This window comes from Anopheles funestus, chromosome 2RL (genome assembly GCF_943734845.2).
Source record: "Anopheles funestus chromosome 2RL, idAnoFuneDA-416_04, whole genome shotgun sequence".
NCBI lineage: Eukaryota > Metazoa > Arthropoda > Insecta > Diptera > Culicidae > Anopheles > Anopheles funestus.
Window position 1 is genome coordinate 77174242 of NC_064598.1, and position 21438 is coordinate 77195679.

The 21438-nt window shown below is 39.2% G+C and overlaps 2 protein-coding genes across 4 annotated transcripts in view; both read left to right on the forward strand.

Annotated features, from left to right (window-relative positions):
* Positions 1-10971, forward strand: part of LOC125763909 (centaurin-gamma-1A) — a 146226-nt gene extending 135255 nt beyond the window's left edge. For 2 of the 3 annotated variants that reach the window (XM_049427630.1, XM_049427631.1), the window contains exons 3-9: positions 3783-3924; positions 4004-4138; positions 5783-7138; positions 7219-7458; positions 7879-7996; positions 8085-8442; positions 8526-10971. In XM_049427630.1, coding sequence (XP_049283587.1) covers positions 3783-3924; positions 4004-4138; positions 5783-7138; positions 7219-7458; positions 7879-7996; positions 8085-8442; positions 8526-8789 — 2613 coding nt within the window. In that variant the 3' untranslated portion in view covers positions 8790-10971. Of the gene's footprint in view, positions 1-3782; positions 3925-4003; positions 4139-5154; positions 5577-5782; positions 7139-7218; positions 7459-7878; positions 7997-8084; positions 8443-8525 lie in introns of those variants that run through there. The other variant, XM_049427632.1, reaches the window with a different exon arrangement.
* The window catches only part of LOC125763899 (uncharacterized), a 337203-nt gene that overhangs the window by 215406 nt on the left and 100359 nt on the right, over positions 1-21438 (forward strand). The window lies entirely within an intron of this gene.

Genomic DNA, 21438 nt, shown 5'->3' on the forward strand with positions numbered 1-21438 from the left:
GAATGCACAGAAAATGTGCCGCCGACTGCATCATCGTCGGTCCGCTTGTGGGTTCTTTGGTTTACCTTTTTTTTTGAAATGGTAATTACAGTCTAGCGTTGGCAGCTGTACCTTTATTATGTATGCCTGCCGGATGCCGCAGGATGCAGATAGACACACGTGGACATAGACACTTTCTTTTGCGTGATAGGATGTTTGCATATCTTGCAGGCGTTTATACATAATACGGCGATTTGTGCTTGCACATGAAGAAAGTGATATAGGAAGAGTAGAGAGCTCGGATGGGAGAAAGGGAAAAGCGAATTCGTCGCCAAATCGCTTTCCATTTCAATGAACCTGGAGCGTCATGAAGTGGTAATGTGAGCTGTAAAATATGAGCCTCAAGAGGCAGTTCCTCCATCTTCGCCACAGCAATCTGCACGATAAAAAGCACACCCCTTAACTCTCCCGACCAGTTCTCAGCACAGTCGCACAGGATGATGGCGTGATGTATACTGGGCGACCAACTTCCAAGGAGAACCCCCGAAAGGTAGACCAAGCGCACAACACACCACGGTCGTAGTGCTGTACGAAGTGGTGTAGCCATCGGCAACGCAAATTCTACCATCTCCGGTACACACGGTCTTCGTGACACTTGGTACACTGTGTCGCAACGGTTGCTATTGAATTTTGGACCTACAGTTCGTGGGTAGCCGCCCGCTGCTGCTGCTACTACTGCTGCTGCCGCCTTCTTGTTGGTTGCGCCTGCGCGCCTCCCATATGACACGACCTCTTGAACTTCCGTCTGCAGCAGTAAGGCTCTCGTGCCTTGCAAGAATTATGCTTGGAGTTTTTTTTATCCAAGCGTCCCATAAGAAAACGGCACACCAGTGTTTCGCGTTTGCTAAAATGGGAGGGAGGAAACTTTGTAAAGTACAGGAGAGTAATGAAGCAGGCGGACAGAAATGGTCGTGCAAATCAAGTTCATTGCCTACCTCAGGGTTCAGGTTCAGTGGAGTCCTCCTTTTGTCAGTATGTGAATTGGACGCATTCGGACTTGACTTGTTCGGTGTTGTGCGGAAGCAAAAGTTTCGATTTGGATAACATTTTAACCGAGATTAGTTCTGTGCTCGTGTAAGTGTTGAAGAAGACAAACAATTTCATCTTTGTGTTTCAGAAAACGCATCTTGGTGACATGGACAATGTGTATTCGCGATTGTGTACAGTTTTAGATTCAGGAAATGTCTGTGCGGTGGTTCGCTGTTGTTTTCATTCCAAGGAGGGAAATTTTTGGGGTGTAAAATCAGCACCCGTATCGTACGCACGGGCCGCGCCGTTGTTGCTAGACTATGGACGGTAGTTTATAAATAAAGAAATAGCAAGAATGCACTCGTGCAATGCATGTCACCTCCATGCATTTACTGCTAATGGTTGAAACACCAGTGGTTTATTAAAGAACGAACCGAATAGCAATATTTGCGCAAAACAGTGAAACAAACCTCTGGACGCCTTTTGTTGTATCGAGCATTGTATCTACCGGCCATCATCCCTTCCTAACCTTTGCCCGGTTTGGTGCAATGGTTGCACTATCTTTTGCGCAATGCCCTTGCCTTTATTGCCACAGTTTAGGCCAAAAATTGAGCACCCGCCATAAATTAAATCGGTGCCATTAAGGTGGGCATTCGGGGTACGTCGGTACTGTCGATTATATTCGTTTTTTTTTGTTTTGCGTTTGTGTTGCTACCGCTGGATTCTACTCTCGACAGCAACATGCTACGGTGGGTTTAGGCCATTGTGCTATTTAAGTTCGTTGTTTTCTCCCTCCAATGTCCCGGATGGTGGATGGCGCCGCGGTGTTCTCCTGTCCACCGGTACGTGCCATCATGTTTTACCGTGCGGCGACTTGCTGACAGCTCTATTAGGTGTGCAGTACTGGTGGCGTAACGTTGAGGCGCAACGCACCAGCAAAGCACGTGCGCTTAAGAGATAATTTTGTGTTGTTTAAAAAAAAAAAACTAGTCCCCGTAAATCGGCAAAAGCAATAAATCGTTCCGTTCATTACTTTCGCTGACGAAAAGCGTTAACACTAGAACTACCGGACCAGTCATTTTGACTGGAACGCTTCATTTTCATCACATAATTTTTTAGGGTTCAACAATTCTAAGGTAGGTGAAACATGAGTTTCACATACATATTCGATCGTACGATCTCCAATAAACAATAAAATATATTCCAAACTATTTAAAAATTAACCACAAACGAAAAACGCTTTAAACGCTTGGTAGTTCTAGTGTTAAAGCTTCTGGGCTCGGACCAGTATCATTATTATTCAAGAGGGAAAGATTTTTTTTCTGGTCTGTAAAGTGCCATTTCTCCCGCATATTTTGTGCGCAACTTCTATTCGAAAATATAGTCAACATCAAGGGGGAAAGCTCGAATGGCGTGAGGCGTTTGATTTTATATCGGTACTTTAGCGTTACTCCGGTGACCTCTGACTGTGGCCGGGATGTTTTACTCCCCTATATGCAGCACATGTCAATTTCAGTTATCAAACTTAGGAGAAGAAAGTTCTCATATTTGCACAGCATGTACTCGTTTTCATTTTTCCTTTAGTCACTCGTCTAAAGTATGAAAACTAAAAACCCACCCGCCATGAAATGTAGACGGCAAACTCTTTCATACTGGCTTTTGTTTCTCTGCGACGCCTTCCTTTACACCTTCAGTCTTCTGTTTAATGCCTCATTAAAATGTTCAACCGCCAGGAAGAACGGGCCCCTCTCGGTATGCCAGAACGCCAGAAAAAGGACTTCATTTTTTTTATTTCTGCAAAAATAATATACTCCTGTCATGAAGTCGTCAGACATTGACTTTGTGACAGACTTACATGATGTCCACGGGACATGAAAAGAAAAGGAAAAAAGCTTTAACGTATCAACCCTCCCGTTGGCTTATAAACCCGCGAGGGTAGTTTATAAAAATCGTCCGTTTTCTCATAAATCTCACATTATCAATCAAACCCAGCCGAAACCGCCTCGAATTCTTGTGCACCTTCCAAAGGACGAGTGTGCATTTTCCTCGACGTCCCTTTTTTTTCAATTTCTTTACATTTTTCGACACCTCGCTCTCTGTCTCTCCCCTTCGTTCGTTTCCGTCTAATGAGTTAATTTTTCGACAAAACAAACTTTAATGGACTGTGCACCACAGCGTGCTATTGGATTTCCGGTAATGCTTCCCTTGCATGATATTTTTTTTCTCCCAAAAATCTCCTACCGTTTTTTGGCAAAAACACAACAAAAAAAAAATCCCCATGCGTAATCGTAAGACCAACGAAATTCTTCTGCGTTTTAGGAAGCATTCCTGATTTTTCCCTTGTCTGAGACATTTCTAGCAAAACTTCCAGTTTCTTATCCTTTTTTTTCGCATTTTTCGCACAAAAAATCACTGGAAACGGTAACGCAATTTAATTTATCAACCAAAGGAGAACAAAGTGGTGAAGTAGAAGCAACGAACTGTCCTGACCAAAAAACCCGCTCAGCGCCGCGTATACCGTGTTTGTGTATAGTTGGTTTTGATTTATTGGTTCACCGTGACGAATCAATTGTAAGACATTCTGTTTATATGTGTACTTTTTCCCTATTTTCTTTTGTTTGGTTGCAAATTTGCAAAAAGCCGCTTTTTTGGTTTCACCCCAAAAGATCACGAAAAATGGGGTTTTTGTCGTCGTTTGTATGTATGTGGGAAATCATTAGCGCATCCTTATGAGAGTAAACTAACCATTATTTCCTCTTTTTCCCCTCGTTTAGTTCGCTGCCTGGGTAGATGCGGTAATCTTCGTCTTCAGTCTGGATAATGAGTCGAGCTTTAATGCGATCTACACCTACTACAACCGGATAGCGCATCACCGTAATACGGCCGAAATTCCGTTTATTCTCGTTGGAACACAAGGTACGTTGGGGAAAGTGAATATCATTATCATTGTTGAGAGCACATTAGCTAAAGCATATGTTTTTTTTTCCTGTTTCAGATGGTATTTGTGAACGAGCACCACGAGTAATAGACGATGCACGAGCGCGAAAGTTGGCGCAAGATTTGAAACGGTGCACGTATTACGAAACCTGCGCCACCTATGGACTAAACGTGGAACGAGTATTTCAAGACGGTAGGTGTAGTAGGAACGAACAAAGTAGCAAAGACACAAACCTCCACAAGGATAGGTTTTTCTTTTAATTTTTTTGTTGAAAGATATTGTAAATTTATTGTAAGGGTTTTTATAAGTAGTACACCGTGCATGAAGTATGTACACTAATTTGATGTTAAAATTGTGTACTTTAGCGATTGTTTATAAAAGAGGAAAATCCTTTTGGGAAAAATCCTTTTAAAAAGGCCTTTTGCACTGGCTTACCCCTCGACATCATAAACAGGAGCTGTCAAACGCAAGGATAACGCAATCGTACGCCACCTAGTGGCCGGTACTGAAACCACAAATAAATGCTATTACAAACACGCACATGCGAGGACGCACAAAGCAAAGCACGCAATTCGTTCCGTATCAACAACGGCAAGGGTAAGCAGCAATTTGGTGCAGCAAAAAGAAGCCCCGAAAGAGGCCTAAAAAGAAGCATATAAACATAAGCGACGGAACGAAATAGCGAGCAAGCTTTCGTAAGGTAAGGCCGCAAAAGGGTGTGAGATGGAAGCATTTTAAAGCTAAGCAGCAGCAGTGGTGTGATTGGGAAGGAACTAGGGAGCAACATTGAAGGAAGAGCATAAACAAAACAAAAGCCAAAGCCTGCTCTAATCGCAGCTACGCGTCAAGCACCATCTCTGATGCTGCCGGGGTTTTTTTCTCATCTTCGTGGAACCCTGCGTGTGTGTGCGTGTTTGTGTATGTGTGATCGTCCGAATGGGGTGATGGTAGTGGTGGATGTTTTTTTTTTGTATGTAAGTTCCCGCTTTCCTCGAGCATCTTCTTGCCCTGTTTCGTATAGTCACCGTACACCGTGGTGTGTATGTTGCCTTCCCTTCAGCTTATGCTTTATGTTACACGTTCTTGAGCCTCCGTTTTTCTTACATTCGCGGGACCGGTCCGAACGTGTGCCTCCTCGTGGTGTGTGCGTTGTGCAGTATCATCATCTTGCCTCTTCGCATCCACGTTCATTTTTCTTTTCCTTTTTTTTCGGAGGTCCATTTTCGTCGGTTTCCCTTTTGCTGCGTTCATTTCGATGGGTTTTCGGTGAACAGCAGCAGCATCTCGCATCCAGTGGACCACGGACAAGCCTCCGGGACATAGCACAAGCCTACTGCCACAAACAAGGCTGCTTGCTGTATATTACCTATGTTGTGTTACCTTGGTGATACGTTCGTTGTGCGTGCTACGGAGTCTTGCGTTAAAAATCACAGTTAGAGTTGGTTTATTTTACGGGACGAAAACGACAATTAACTGGCCGCATTTATGTTCGAAAAAGCATCGAGTACAGCATCCGCTAGAAAGGGTTCCGACGGTGGTGGAACAGTTGGTGACGGTCACCACGCTGCTGCAGCTTTAACACCCGAACCGCAAACAACATCCATCAGCATGCCTTTCTACAGACGATACTGTAATTATACTTGCGTTGTATTACGGCTATTGCATCCTCGAGTAAAACGAGTTACCCACACAAAGGGTGCAAAGAGAGTGTGTGCTTTCGCAAAAGAAAGAACATCTGCCTGTGACACAACCGAGTCCCATTATGCGGTGTAATGATAATTTCCCTTTTTTCCTCTCTCTCTCATTTCATTCCATCTGTCGCTTGGTACGATGCAGCCTGTCAGAAGATCGTCCAGCAGCGTCTGTCGACGGGTTCCACAATAACGCCAACCAATTCGCGTCCCACAACACCGCAAGGTACGCGGCTCGGTGTGGCCAGCTTTCACCCGTCAGTTCCTAGCCCCACGAATGGGTATTCCGGTGCAGTGGGCAATCCGGGACCAACCGGTGGTCTAACGCTCGGAAGCAACTCGTCGCCCAGTCATCAGCAACATCCACAGAATCATCAAACCGGCGGCACTATGACACTGCCCCATCGGCATCACGTTCTGTCCGCCTCGAGCCATCACATTCCGATCAAAATCAGCCAGGAGCTGATCAATGCCGAAGCCGCACAGCATCATCACACCACCGGCGGTGTTGGTGCGAATGGCGGTGGTCCACAGAAGTGGGGTACGATCTCGCACGGCACATCCCAGCAGGCGTTGCTAGCGATGACGAACGAGAACAACAACATTGCAAAGTTTGTCCCTCCGACACATCCCGTTTCGAGCGGACCAACCGATACGCTGCAACCGCTCGGACTGTCGAGCACCATGTCCGCGAAGGACAGTAGCAGCAGTGGTGGTGGTGGTACAGGTAGTGGTAAAGATGGAAAGGATGGCAAAGAGTTACCGACACCGACATCGACACCGACCACCTCGCGCAAGAGCCGGCGAAGATCGAACCTGTTCATCCCGTCGTCCTCCAAGAAGGAACAACAGCAGCAGGAGAAGATCAAGAACGGTGAGCTCGGTTCCGGTCGGGCCATCCCAATCAAGCAGGGCTATCTGTACAAGCGCAGCAGCAAATCGCTGAACAAGGAATGGAAGAAAAAGTACGTCACGTTGTGTGACGATGGGCGGCTCACGTATCATCCGTCCCTGCACGACTACATGGAGGATGTGCACGGGAAGGAAGTATCGCTGCAGTACGTCACGGTGAAGGTACCGGGACAGAAGCCGCGCGGTACGAAATCCATCATCACGAACAGTGCACTAACGGCTGCGGCTGCTGCTGCTGCCCAAGCGTCCACCAACGGCACGAACGGGTCAAATGGTCAGACGGCAGGTAGCAATGGGCTCACCGAGGGTATTGGTGGCCTTTCGCTTGCCAAGGATCGCAAGTGCACCGAGAAGGTCCTGTTGACCGCGTTCGATACGTTGCGTGAACCGGTCAAATCAAACTCGCAAACCAGCGGCGATGAAGGTATCGTTATCAGTAGCAGCAATTCCCAGGGTTTTCTTGGTTGTGACAGCAGCAACGCTGGCGGTGCTGGTGGTGGAAGCAAGATCGATGCGCAAACCCCGAACGTAAAGAAACGTCACCGCCGTATGAAGAGTAGTGGCGTGGGGAAGAACAGTGAATATGACGGTAAGTTGATGTAAGGGACACCCCTTTGCATGGCGATAATTAACATTGGGATTTTTTTTCTCTTTTCCGCACTGAAATAGATTCCGACGGGTTCGAGTTCTACATCGTATCGCTGGATAACAAGCAGTGGCACTTCGAGGCGTCCAATTCGGAGGAACGGGACGAATGGGTTTCGGTGATAGAGCAGGAAATCTTCAAGAGCCTGCAGGGCATCGAATCGTCCAAATCGAAACCACTGAATCCGAGCGATATTGCCTCGATGCAATCGATCCGAAGCCGTGTACCGGGCAACGGTTACTGCGTGGACTGTGACTCACCAAGTAAGTGTAATGCAGGGCGTTTTGTTCATTTTACCGGAGGACAAATTTACAAGTTTCGTCTACATGAGTTTTACGATGTTAAAAAAAACTCTCAGGATATCTGAAATGGACTTTAGATAGGCTTCAGAGCCCTGAAAAATCTATAAAAAATGTTAACAATAGAGATTTTGAAACACGCTTCTCGAGAGAAGAAACTGATTATTGACATTTTAAATTAGTCCTTTATTCTGTGTAATCCCTACCCGTACCCTACCACAGTACGCTGCGGGTAACTATGATAAAGGAAAGCTAGAACTGGAAGACCAAGTCATCTGGAGGTTGTAGTGACACAAGAGAGGAAGCCCTGAAATCATAGTGCCTTAATCTGTTTACTTCATTTGAAGAATAACTAATTTGTGTTTCTCCTATTTTTTTTCGTAGATCCCGAATGGGCCAGCTTGAATCTGGGCGTGCTGATGTGCATCGAGTGTTCCGGTGTGCATCGAAACTTGGGTTCACACATCAGCAAAGTGCGATCCTTGGGATTGGACGAATGGCCGTAAGTAGCATCAGCATTACGAACTCATCTTCCATCATGCAAGAAAAGGATGCTAATTTTCTTCTTCGATTTTTCCCCCCTTTTACAGTCCTGGACATTTGAGCGTGATGCTAGCGATTGGCAATAGCTTAGCAAATTCGGTGTGGGAAGCAAATACGCGCGGCCGCGTAAAACCAACACCGGCTAGCTCCCGGGAGGAGAAAGAAGCGTGGATACGAAGCAAGTACGAAGGCAAAGATTTTCTGCCACACTTTAACCCATCGCCACCGATCGGTCAGCAGCTGTGTGAAGCCGTTGTACGTTCGGACATGAAATCCATCATCATCCTGCTAGCGAACGCATCGAACGAGCATATAAACTCGACCGCTAGCAACCGTGATCTCCGGACGCCATTACTGTTGGCCTGTGCAATTGGTAATCTTGCCATCTCGCAGCTACTGATATGGGTAGGTAGAACACGGTCATTCCTTCGTTTTTGTTTTTTAAAGCATTCCTTTAACTTATTGTTTTCCCCTATCGCTTTTTGCAGCATCACGCCAACCTGAAGCACGTCGACAGCGAGGGCCGTTCGTGTTTAACGTTCGCCAAAGCAGCCAACTCGCTGGCCGCAGCCAAACAGGCAACCAACTCGCCCCATCACGTTAACGTGGAAACGACGACGGCTCTGGTCGAACTGCTGACCAGCCTGGGCTGTACCGATCCGGCACCATTCTCCGCCAGCGGTACGTTACCCCGCCGAAGGGAAACCATCGATCAGGCTACGTTCGAAAAGTTTTCCTCCAGTGTGATCTAAAATGCGGAGGCGCGTTATTGTAAATGTTGTAGAATAATCAGAAAGTAGTAGCGTGCGCCCTCACTCCTACATATTAGACAAATTTTTCCTTCAGGAACGCAATCTCATGTCGGCGCTGTTTGTTTTTTGTTGTAATTAAGACGCGTGGAGAGGAAAGCTTACTAGCAAGTATGTTTAGTTTCAGAATTATCTTCTGTGTTTACCTGTGTACACGATAAGCGATAGCGTAGTAATCAATGGTGGTGCAAAAGAAAAAAAAATTCAAACCGAAACAGCCGGTTGCATTGTGATCCGTTTTAAGTCGACTGTCAAATTTGGAGCTTCGTTTTCTTTTTCGTGTTGATACTCTATTTCAACTTTGTACATAGTTTCGTTCTTTTCGTTTTTTTAGTTTCCAATATTATTGTTTAGTTTTGCCCCGTTTTTCTTGCGTTTGCCTAAGGCAAACATTGTAAACAATCGATCCCATATAGTACGAAGCTTAAGTTTTAGTATGGTTGTATGTTTATTTTAGCTTTAAATGTGTAAGGCTTAATAATGTACCAACGAAGAAGGTGCTCCTTGGTGGAGCACGATAGCGTTGAATTGTTTAAAAGAGGCATAATTCTCTGGGCCAACTATTATTACATTATCTGGACTGGTACCATATATGTAGGTATATCTTTTTAAACATCTTCATCAAATCATTGATCCCCTTACACACTCGCGGGTTTAGGTTTTGTCTTACGCATTATTTATTCAATTGTATCCGTGTTTTTTTTTTGTCAGTTCCTAGTTTACCCTTTTTTGTTATGATTACGTATACTTCCTTTAAAAAAAAAGAAAGAGAAAGAGATACACCCATTCAACACAATCCCACAGTACTAATCGAGAAGAAAAAGAGTAGTTCCTACTACAGTACGCTCTCCATTCGTTAGCATTATAATTGTTAGAAGCGACAAAACAGCTCGATTAATTCTCATAAAGAAAATGCGTACATTAGCATAAGGCACCCAGGAAATAGAGCAGAACCGATATGGAAAGTGTCGTTGTTTTTCCCCCACGTATCGATCCGGTATTATAAAAACAAAGCAAAAAACAAATACATGCCAAAAGGGGACAGCAGCAATTTTTGATCGCTCCCGGAACTAGATCGGATTGCCCTTTTGCTGTTTTGATCGTATAGGGCACCATTTGCCGCATGTTAACAAAATGTTGCAATGACGGTGTATAAGCAAAACAGTAATTAAAAGTATTTGCACACGTATTATAACACATAACAGCAAACATAATAATAATAGCACCGCAGCACCAGCATCCCGTCAAGTGTCTCCCCCCAAAAACCGCGCCACAGCACACACCACAACAAAACATTCTCTCTTTGTCGTACCTCTTATAGTGGATTGATGATTAGTACGGATAGATTGTACGAATTGTGTCTTTCGTGCGGAGTGCATGTAACCTTTTTTTTTGGTAGAAAACAGCTAACCTCAACAAAATCAACCCCAGCTCCTAGTTAGAGAACAGACAGATAAAAAGAACAGCTATTCAACACATAATTAACATTTAGTCGTAACACATGAAAGCTCTCGAGTTTATAATACAACAAAAAAAAGAAGCAACAGCAAAAGCAAATGTTAAAATATCGACAGTTTATAGTAAACGCCTAGAGTAGTATAGAAATGGATTAAAAACAGATGCAAACATAAGTAACAAAACAAAAGCAAAAAGAAAAGGAAACATCATCCAAAACAAATAATTAACAAAGTATATAGTATTGTAGATGAGCCAATGTTGAAAGAATTACAAAAACAAAACAATAACAAACTCCGTTACAAAACTTACTTCCTTCTATGTATGTCCCACATTGAAATATTAATAAAAAAAGGAAAAGGGATGCAGGAGAAAAGTATATCAGTATGAAGGAGAGTGGATAACAGAAGGAAGCCAGTAGGATAAATAGCAAGCAGTACCTTTAAGTAATAACCTCTTGCGCTCTCCCACAAAACAAAGCAAACAATCTATCTCCCGTTGTCTTCTGAGTCATTGTTTTGTTTCGTTTATTGTGTTTTTGCAATTGGGATGTGCATTACAAAGCATTGAGATAGAGAACAGCAAAAAGGAAAAAAAACAAACGAACGTCTGTAGTACTGCGGTTATCAAAGATAAAATATACGAAAATCGATGATACGATGAACATTAATTAATCTTTTGTCATGGTGTTTCATTGTATTCAAACTATTTCTGGTTTTTCCAGCACTTTTACAGGTGGTTGACGGATCTAGAAGAGATTTTTAAAAATTGTACGACCAGAAATCGACCGATTTTTGCATTTGAAATAACAAGAGAGCATCCAAAGAAAGAGGTAACAATTTCTGCGACTCGATTCTGTCGCTAAAAATATCGAAAAATGATTGTTCAACACCAAGAGAGCATCCCACAAAAGAGGTAACATTTTCTACTGTGCAGATGCAGGATTATTTCCCCTTTATCCGATAAACTAATACAGATGATCACCAATACTAGATCATGTCGAGAAATGATTTACGATAACATGCGGGAAAAGAACAACTATGCGATCATCTCGAACCATGAACGATGATAACATGCGAGAGCAGGACAGCTATACGATAATGACGGCTACAGGAGAGTATACTCACTGTACTATAGTCACTGTAATCTTCTTCCGTGGATGCTCTCTTGGTGTTGAAAAATCAATTTTCGATATTTTAAAACTTCTGAGGTCGCTCTCGGAGGATTTTGACGCAGTTGCCGAAAACAGGAACAAACCCAAAGTTTACGTTTTCATGAGTATTGCACATAAAATGCATTAAATTAACGAAACTGAATATCCAGAACGATGATCCAGAGAACAAAGAATGCAAATACCTAATAGGATTTCGTTTTTACCATAACAGCTGCACTATGCTACCGACAACTGGAACAGTTTCCCTAAATTACCACTTTTTTTTCATTCGACAGCGCTGTTTTTTGTTTTCTTTATTTTTAAATTACTTTACAAACTTTATTATTAAACTACAGTTCATTTCTTTCTCCAACTTCATTATATTCCACCACGTCGATTCTCGCAAACGAACATCGCGAGAACCAACGGTTTTCTGATGTTTTGTACTAACGCAAACCCTGGTGCGCACCCGATTGCATACCTTTCGGCTGATAAAGTGCAAACTTTTTGTACTGTAAATTGCATATCCTTGTAGGGGCGTCACAGTTAGTGTAGGGTCAAGAGTGAAAGAGGTACCTCAAACGCTCCGCTCATCTTATTGTGCGATGCGCTCCCATTTGAAAATTTCCTAAGGCTATAGCCTAACGTTTTTTTTTGGGAAATTTTGCAAAAGTTTTGAAATTGATTTATTTTAATGCGCATCGATTCAAATAAGTTTCTTTTCACTCAAAAATGCTTGAAATAACCAAAAAGAATAAAAAAATAAAAAAAATAAAAAATTTTAAAATTTCGTAAGGCCTTACCATTTTTTGAGCAACTTAGTAAAATTAATAAAAAAAGTTTTATTTTAATGGGAATTTGTTGCAATAAGTTTCTTTTCACTTAAATAGTGCTTTAAATTAAAAAAAGAATAAAAAATCTGAAAAAAATTAAAAAAAAAATTTTAGCTCGAAAATTTCATAAGGCTTACCCCTTACGATTTTTTTGAGAAAATTTGCAAAAAAAATTAAATTGTTTTATTTTAATGCCAATTGGTTGCAATAAGTTTCTTTTCAATCAAATAATGTTTTAAACAAAAAAATAGTAAAAAATTATTAAAAAAAATCAAAAAATTCAAAAAAAATGAAAATTTACTAAGGCTCATTTTTGCGCCAACTTTTGCCTATAACTCGGTCGGTATCCCACGGATCGCCAATCTTTAACCTGTGGTCGATAGATGGCACCAATGGCTACATTTTCTTCTTGGACGGCCATGCCCTCAGACCGCTGTGCCAGAAGTTATTCGAGGCACCAAGTACCTTACCCTGTTTGAGAAAATGTAAAATTTTCTTCATTTTTGTATCAACTTTTGCCTATAACTCGGTCGGTATCCAACGGATCGCCAATCTTTAACCTGTGGTCGATAGATGGCACCAATGGCTACATTTTCTTCTTGGACGGCCATGCCCTCAGACCGCTGTGCCAGAAGTTATTCGAGGAACCAAGTTCCCTACCCTGTTTGAGAAAATGTAAAATTTTCTTCATTTTTGTATCAACTTTTGCCTATTACTCGGTCGGTATCCAACGGATCGTCAATCTTTAACCTGTGGTCGATAGATGGCACCAATGGCTACATTTTCTTCTTGGACGGCCATGCCCTCAGACCGCTGTGCCAGAAGTTATTCGAGGAACCAAGTTCCTTACCCTGTTTGAGAAAATGTAAAATTTTCTTCATTTTGGAGCAATGTAGCAAAATTTTTAAATGTGATATATTTTAATGGGAATTTGTTGCAATAAGTTTCTTTTCACTTAAATAGTGCTTTAAATTAAAAAAAGAATAAAAAATCAGAAAAAAATTTCAACTCGAAAATTTCATAAGGCTTACCCCTTACGATTTTTTTGGGAAATTTTGCAAAAAAATTTAAATTGTTTTATTTTAATGCCAATTGGTTGCAATAAATTTCTTTTTAATCAAATAATGTTTTAAACAAAAAAAAATAGTAAAAAATTATAAAAAAATCAAAAAATTCAAACAAATGAAAATTTACTAAGGCTCAGTTTTGCGCCAACTTTTGCCTATAACTCGGTCGGTATCCAACGGATCGCCAATCTTTAACCTGTGGTCGATAGATGGCACCAATGGCTACATTTTCTTCTTAAACGGCTATGCCCTCAGACCTCTGTGCCAGAAGTTATTCGAGGCACCAAGTACCTTACCCTGTTTGAGAAAATGTAAAATTTTCTTCATTTTTGTATCAACTTTTGCCTATTACTCGGTCGGTATCCAACGGATCGTCAATCTTTAACCTGTGGTCGATAGATGGCACCAATGGCTACATTTTCTTCTTGGACGGCCATGCCCTCAGACCGCTGTGCCAGAAGTTATTCGAGGAACCAAGTTCCTTACCCTGTTTGAGAAAATGTAAAATTTTCTTCATTTTGGAGCAATGTAGCAAAATTTTTAAATGTGATATATTTTAATGGGAATTTGTTGCAATAAGTTTCTTTTCACTTAAATAGTGCTTTAAATTAAAAAAAGAATAAAAAATCAGAAAAAAATTTCAACTCGAAAATTTCATAAGGCTTACCCCTTACGATTTTTTTGGGAAATTTTGCAAAAAAATTTAAATTGTTTTATTTTAATGCCAATTGGTTGCAATAAATTTCTTTTTAATCAAATAATGTTTTAAACAAAAAAAAATAGTAAAAAATTATAAAAAAATCAAAAAATTCAAACAAATGAAAATTTACTAAGGCTCAGTTTTGCGCCAACTTTTGCCTATAACTCGGTCGGTATCCAACGGATCGCCAATCTTTAACCTGTGGTCGATAGATGGCACCAATGGCTACATTTTCTTCTTGGACGGCCATGCCCTCAGACCGCTGTGCCAGAAGTTATTCGAGGAACCAAGTTCCTTACCCTGTTTGAGAAAATGTAAAATTTTCTTCATTTTGGAGCAATGTAGCAAAATTTTTAAATGTGATATATTTTAATGGGAATTTGTTGCAATAAGTTTCTTTTCACTTAAATAGTGCTTTAAATTAAAAAAAGAATAAAAAATCAGAAAAAAATTTCAACTCGAAAATTTCATAAGGCTTACCCCTTACGATTTTTTTGGGAAATTTTGCAAAAAAATTTAAATTGTTTTATTTTAATGCCAATTGGTTGCAATAAGTTTCTTTTCAATCAAATAATGTTTTGAACAAAGTTTCGAGGCACCAAGTTCCTTACCCTGTTTGAGAAAATGTAAAATTTTCTTCATTTTTGTATCAACTTTTGCCTATAACTCGGTCGGTATCCAACGGATCGCCAATCTTTAACCTGTGGTCGATAGATGGCACCAATGGCTACATTTTCTTCTTGGACGGCCATGCCCTCAGACCGCTGTGCCAGAAGTTATTCGAGGAACCAAGTTCCTTACCCTGTTTGAGAAAATGTAAAATTTTCCTCATTTTGGAGCAATGTAGCAAAATTTTTAAATGTGATATATTTTAATGGGAATTTGTTGCAATGAGTTTCTTTTCACTTAAATAGTGCTTTAAATTAAAAAAAGAATAAAAAATCAGAAAAAAATTTTTAAAAAAATTTCAGCTCGAAAATTTCATAAGGCTTACCCCTTACGATTTTTTTGGGAAATTTTGCAAAAAAATTTAAATTGTTTAAAATGTAAAATTTTCCTCATTTTTGTATCAACTTTTGCCTATAACTCGGTCGGTATCCAACGGATCGCCAATCTTTAACCTGTGGTCGATAGATGGCACCAATGGCTACATTTTCTTCTTGGATGGCCATGCCCTCAGGCCTCTGTGCCAGAAGTTATTCGAGGAACCACGTTCCTTACCCTGTTTGAGAAAATGTAAAATTTTCCTCATTTTGGAGCAATGTAGCAAAATTTTTAAATGTGATATATTTTAATGGGAATTTGTTGCAATAAGTTTCTTTTCACTTAAATAGTGCTTTAAATTAAAAAAAGTATAAAAAATCAGAAAAAAAATTTTAAAAAAATTTCAGCTCAAAAATTTCATAAGGCTTACCCCTTACGATTTTTTTGGGAGATTTTGCAAAAAAATTTAAATTGTTTTATTTTAATGCCAATTGGTTGCAATAAGTTTCTTTTCAATCAAATAATGTTTTAAACAAAAAAATAGTCAAAAATTATAAAAAAATCAAAAAATTCAAACAAATGAAAATTTACTATGGCTCATTTTTGCGCCAACTTTTGCCTATAACTCGGTCGGTATCTAACGGATCGCCAATCTTTAACCTGTGGTCGATAGATGGCACCAATGGCTACATTTTCTTCTTGGACGGCCATGCCCTCAGACCGCTGTGCCAGAAGTTATTCGAGGAACCAAGTTCCTTACCCTGTTTGAGAAAATGTAAAATTTTCTTCATTTTTGCGCCAACTTTTGCCTATAACTCGGTCGGTATCCAACGGATCGCCAATCTTTAACCTGTGGTCGATAGATGGCACCAATGGCTACATTTTCTTCTTGGACGGCCATGCCCTCAGACCGCTGTGCCAGAAGTTATTCGAGGAACCAAGTTCCTTACCCTGTTTGAGAAAATGTAAAATTTTCCTCATTTTGGAGCAATGTAGCAAAATTTTTAAATGTGATATATTTTAATGGGAATTTGTTGCAATAAGTTTCTTTTCACTTAAATAGTGCTTTAATTTAAAAAAAGTATAAAAAATCAGAAAAAAATTTTTAAAAAAATTTCAACTCGAAAATTTCATAAGGCTTACCCCTTACGATTTTTTTGGGAAATTTTGCAAAAAAAATTAAATTGTTTTATTTTAATGCCAATTGGTTGCAATAAGTTTCTTTTCAATCAAATAATGTTTTAAACAAAAAAAATAGTCAAAAATTATAAAAAAATCAAAAAATTCAAACAAATGAAAATTTACTAAGGCTCATTTTTGCGCCAACTTTTGCCTATAACTCGGTCGGTATCCCACGGATCGCCAATCTTTAACCTGTGGTCGATAGATGGCACCAATGGCTACATTTTCTTCTTGGACGGCCATGCCCTCAGACCTCTGTGCCAGAAGTTATTCGAGGAACCAAGTTCCTTACCCTGTTTGAGAAAATGTAAAATTTTCCTCAGTTTTGTATCAACTTTTGCCTATAACTCGGTCGGTATCCAACGGATCGCCAATCTTTAACCTGTGGTCGATAGATGGCACCAATGGCTACATTTTCTTCTTGGACGGCCATGCCCTCAGACCGCTGTGCCAGAAGTTATTCGAGGAACCAAGTTCCTTACCCTGTTTGAGAAAATGTAAAATTTTCCTCATTTTGGAGCAATGTAGCAAATTTTTTAAATGTGATATATTTTAATGGGATTTTGTTGCAATAAGTTTCTTTTCACTTAAATAGTGCTTTAATTTAAAAAAAGTATAAAAAATCAGAAAAAAATTTTTAAAAAAATTTCAACTCGAAAATTTCATAAGGCTTACCCCTTACGATTTTTTTGGGAAATTTTGCAAAAAAATTTAAATTGTTTTATTTTAATGCCAATTGGTTGCAATAAGTTTCTTTTCAATCAAATAATGTTTTAAACAAAAAAAATAGTCAAAAATTATAAAAAAATCAAAAAATTCAAACAAATGAAAATTTACTAAGGCTCATTTTTGCGCCAACTTTTGCCTATAACTCGGTCGGTATCCCACGGATCGCCAATCTTTAACCTGTGGTCGATAGATGGCACCAATGGCTACATTTTCTTCTTGGACGGCCATGCCCTCAGACCGCTGTGCCAGAAGTTATTCGAGGAACCAAGTTCCTTACCCTGTTTGAGAAAATGTAAAATTTTCCTCAGTTTTGTATCAACTTTTGCCTATAACTCGGTCGGTATCCAACGGATCGCCAATCTTTAACCTGTGGTCGATAGATGGCACCAATGGCTACATTTTCTTCTTGGACGGCCATGCCCTCAGACCGCTGTGCCAGAAGTTATTCGAGGAACCAAGTTCCTTACCCTGTTTGAGAAAATGTAAAATTTTCCTCATTTTGGAGCAATGTAGCAAATTTTTTAAATGTGATATATTTTAATGGGAATTTGTTGCAATAAGTTTCTTTTCACTTAAATAGTGCTTTTAATTAAAAAAAGTATAAAAAATCAGAAAAAAAAATTTTAAAAAAATTTCAACTCGAAAATTTCATCCCTTACGATTTTTTTGGGAAATTTTGCAAAAAAATTTAAATTGTTTTATTTTAATGCCAATTGGTTGCAATAAGTTTCTTTTCAATCAAATAATGTTTTAAACAAAAAAAATAGTCAAAAATTATAAAAAAATCAAAAAAATCAAACAAATGAAAATTTACTAAGGCTCATTTTTGCGCCAACTTTTGCCTATTACTCGGTCGGTATCCAACGGATCGTCAATCTTTAACCTGTGATCGATAGATGGCACCAATGGCTACATTTTCTTCTTGGACGGCCATGCCCTCAGAGCTCTGTGCCAGAAGTTATTCGAGGAACCAAGTTCCTTACCCTGTTTGAGAAAATGTAAAATTTTCCTCAGTTTTGTATCAACTTTTGCCTATAACTCGGTCGGTATCCAACGGATCGCCAATCTTTAACCTGTGGTCGATAGATGGCACCAATGGCTACATTTTCTTCTTGGACGGCCATGCCCTCAGACCGCTGTGCCAGAAGTTATTCGAGGAACCAAGTTCCTTACCCTGTTTGAGAAAATGTAAAATTTTCCTCATTTTGGAGCAATGTAGCAAATTTTTTAAATGTGATATATTTTAATGGGAATTTGTTGCAATAAGTTTCTTTTCACTTAAATAGTGCTTTAATTTAAAAAAAGTATAAAAAATCAGAAAAAAAAAATTTTAAAAAAATTTCAACTCGAAAATTTCATCCCTTACGATTTTTTTGGGAAATTTTGCAAAAAAATTTAAATTGTTTTATTTTAATGCCAATTGGTTGCAATAAGTTTCTTTTCAATCAAATAATGTTTTAAACAAAAAAAATAGTCAAAAATTAAAAAAAAAATCAAAAAATTCAAACAAATGAAAATTCACTAAGGCTCATTTTTGCGCCAACTTTTGCCTATAACTCGGTCGGTATCCCACGGATCGCCAATCTTTAACCTGTGGTCGATAGATGGCACCAATGGCTACATTTTCTTCTTGGACGGCCATGCCCTCAGACCGCTGTGCCAGAAGTTATTCAAGGAACCACGTTCCTTACCCTGTTTGAGAAAATGTAAAATTTTCCTCATTTTTGTATCAACTTTTGCCTATAACTCGGTCGGTATCCAACGGATCGCCAATCTTTAACCTGTGGTCGATAGATGGCACCAATGGCTACATTTTCTTCTTGGACGGCCATGCCCTCAGACCGCTGTGCCAGAAGTTATTCGAGGAACCAAGTTCCTTACCCTGTTTGAGAAAATGTAAAATTTTCTTCATTTTGGAGCAATGTAGCAAAATTTTTAAATGTGATATATTTTAATGGGAATTTGTTGCAATAAGTTTCTTTTCACTTAAATAGTGCTTTAAATTAAAAAAAGAATAAAAAATCAGAAAAAAAATTTTAAAAAAATTTCAGCTCGAAAATTTCATAAGGCTTACCCCTTACGATTTTTTTGGGAAATTTTGCAAAAAAATTTAAATTGTTTTATTTTAATGCCAATTGGTTGCAATAAGTTTCTTTTCAATCAAATAATGTTTTAAACAAAAAAAATAGTCAAAAATTATAAAAAAATCAAAAAATTCAAACAAATGAAAATTTACTAAGGCTCATTTTTGCGCCAACTTTTGCCTATAACTCGGTCGGTATCCCACGGATCGCCAATCTTTAACCTGTGGTCGATAGATGGCACCAATGGCTACATTTTCTTCTTGGACGGCCATGCCCTCAGAGCTCTGTGCCAGAAGTTATTCGAGGAACCAAGTTCCTTACCCTGTTTGAGAAAATGTAAAATTTTCTTCATTTTTGTATCAACTTTTGCCTATTACTCGGTCGGTATCCAACGGATCGTCAATCTTTAACCTGTGGTCGATAGATGGCACCAATGGCTACATTTTCTTCTTGGACGGCCATGCCCTCAGAGCTCTGTGCCAGAAGTTATTCGAGGAACCACGTTCCTTACCCTGTTTGAGAAAATGTAAAATTTTCCTCATTTTTGTATCAACTTTTGCCTATTACTCGGTCGGTATCCAACGGATCGTCAATCTTTAACCTGTGGTCGATAGATGGCACCAATGGCTACATTTTCTTCTTGGACGGCCATGCCCTCAGACCGCTGTGCCAGAAGTTATTCGAGGAACCAAGTTCCTTACCCTGTTTGAGAAAATGTAAAATTTTCCTCATTTTTGTATCAACTTTTGCCTATAACTCGGTCGGTATCCAACGGATCGCCAATCTTTAACCTGTGGTCGATAGATGGCACCAATGGCTACATTTTCTTCTTGGACGGCCATGCCCTCAGACCGCTGTGCCAGAAGTTATTCGAGGAACCAAGTTCCTTACCCTGTTTGAGAAAATGTAAAATTTTCCTCATTTTGGAGCAATGTAGCAAAATTTTTAAATGTGATATATTTTAATGGGAATTTGTTGCAATAAGTTTCTTTTCACTTAAATAGTGCTTTAAATTAAAAAAAGAATAAAAAATCAGAAAAAAAATTTTAAAAAAATTTCAGCTCGAAAATTTCATAAGGCTTACCCCTTACGATTTTTTTGGGAAATTTTGCAAAAAAATTTAAATTGTTTTATTTTAATGCCAATTGGTTGCAATAAGTTTCTTTTCAATCAAATAATGTTTTAAACAAAAAAAAATAGTGAAAAATTATAAAAAAATCAAAAAATTCAAAAAAATGAAAATTTACTAAGGCTCAGTTTTGCGCCAACTTTTGCCTATAACTCGGTCGGTATCCAACGGATCGCCAATCTTTAACCTGTGGTTGGACGGCCATGCCCTCAGACCTCTGTGCCAGAAGTTATTCGAGGAACCAAGTTCCCTACCCTGTTTGAGAAAATGTAAAATTTTCTTCATTTTTGTATCAACTTTTGCCTATTACTCGGTCGGTATCCAACGGATCGTCAATCTTTAACCTGTGGTCGATAGATGGCACCAATGGCTACATTTTCTTCTTGGACGGCCATGCCCTCTGAGCTCTGTGCCAGAAGTTATTCGTGGAACCAAGTTCCTTACCCTGTTTGAGAAAATGTAAAATTTTCTTCATTTTGGAGCAATGTAGCAAAATTTTTAAATGTGATATATTTTAATGGGAATTTGTTGCAATAAGTTTCTTTTCACTTAAATAGTGCTTTAAATTAAAAAAAGTATAAAAAATCAGAAAAAATTTTTTAAAAAAATTTTAACTCGAAAATTTCATAAGGCTTACCCCTTACGATTTTTTTGGGAAATTTTGCAAAAAAATTTAAATTGTTTTATTTTAATGCCAATTGGTTGCAATAAGTTTCTTTTCAATCAAATAATGTTTTAAACAAAAAAAATAGTCAAAAATTATAAAAAAATCAAAAAATTCAAACAAATGAAAATTTACTAAGGCTCATTTTTGCGCCAACTTTTGCCTATAACTCGGTCGGTATCCAACGGATCGCCAATCTTTAACCTGTGGTCGATAGATGGCACCAATGGCTACATTTTCTTCTTGGACGGCCATGCCCTCAGAGCTCTGTGCCAGAAGTTATTCGAGGAACCAAGTTCCTTACCCTGTTTGAGAAAATGTAAAATTTTCTTCATTTTTGTATCAACTTTTGCCTATTACTCGGTCGGTATCCAACGGATCGTCAATCTTTAACCTGTGGTCGATAGATGGCACCAATGGCTACATTTTCTTCTTGGACGGCCATGCCCTCAGACCGCTGTGCCAGAAGTTATTCGAGGAACCAAGTTCCTTACCCTGTTTGAGAAAATGTAAAATTTTCCTCATTTTGGAGCAATGTAGCAAATTTTTTAAATGTGATATATTTTAATGGGAATTTGTTGCAATAAGTTTCTTTTCACTTAAATAGTGCTT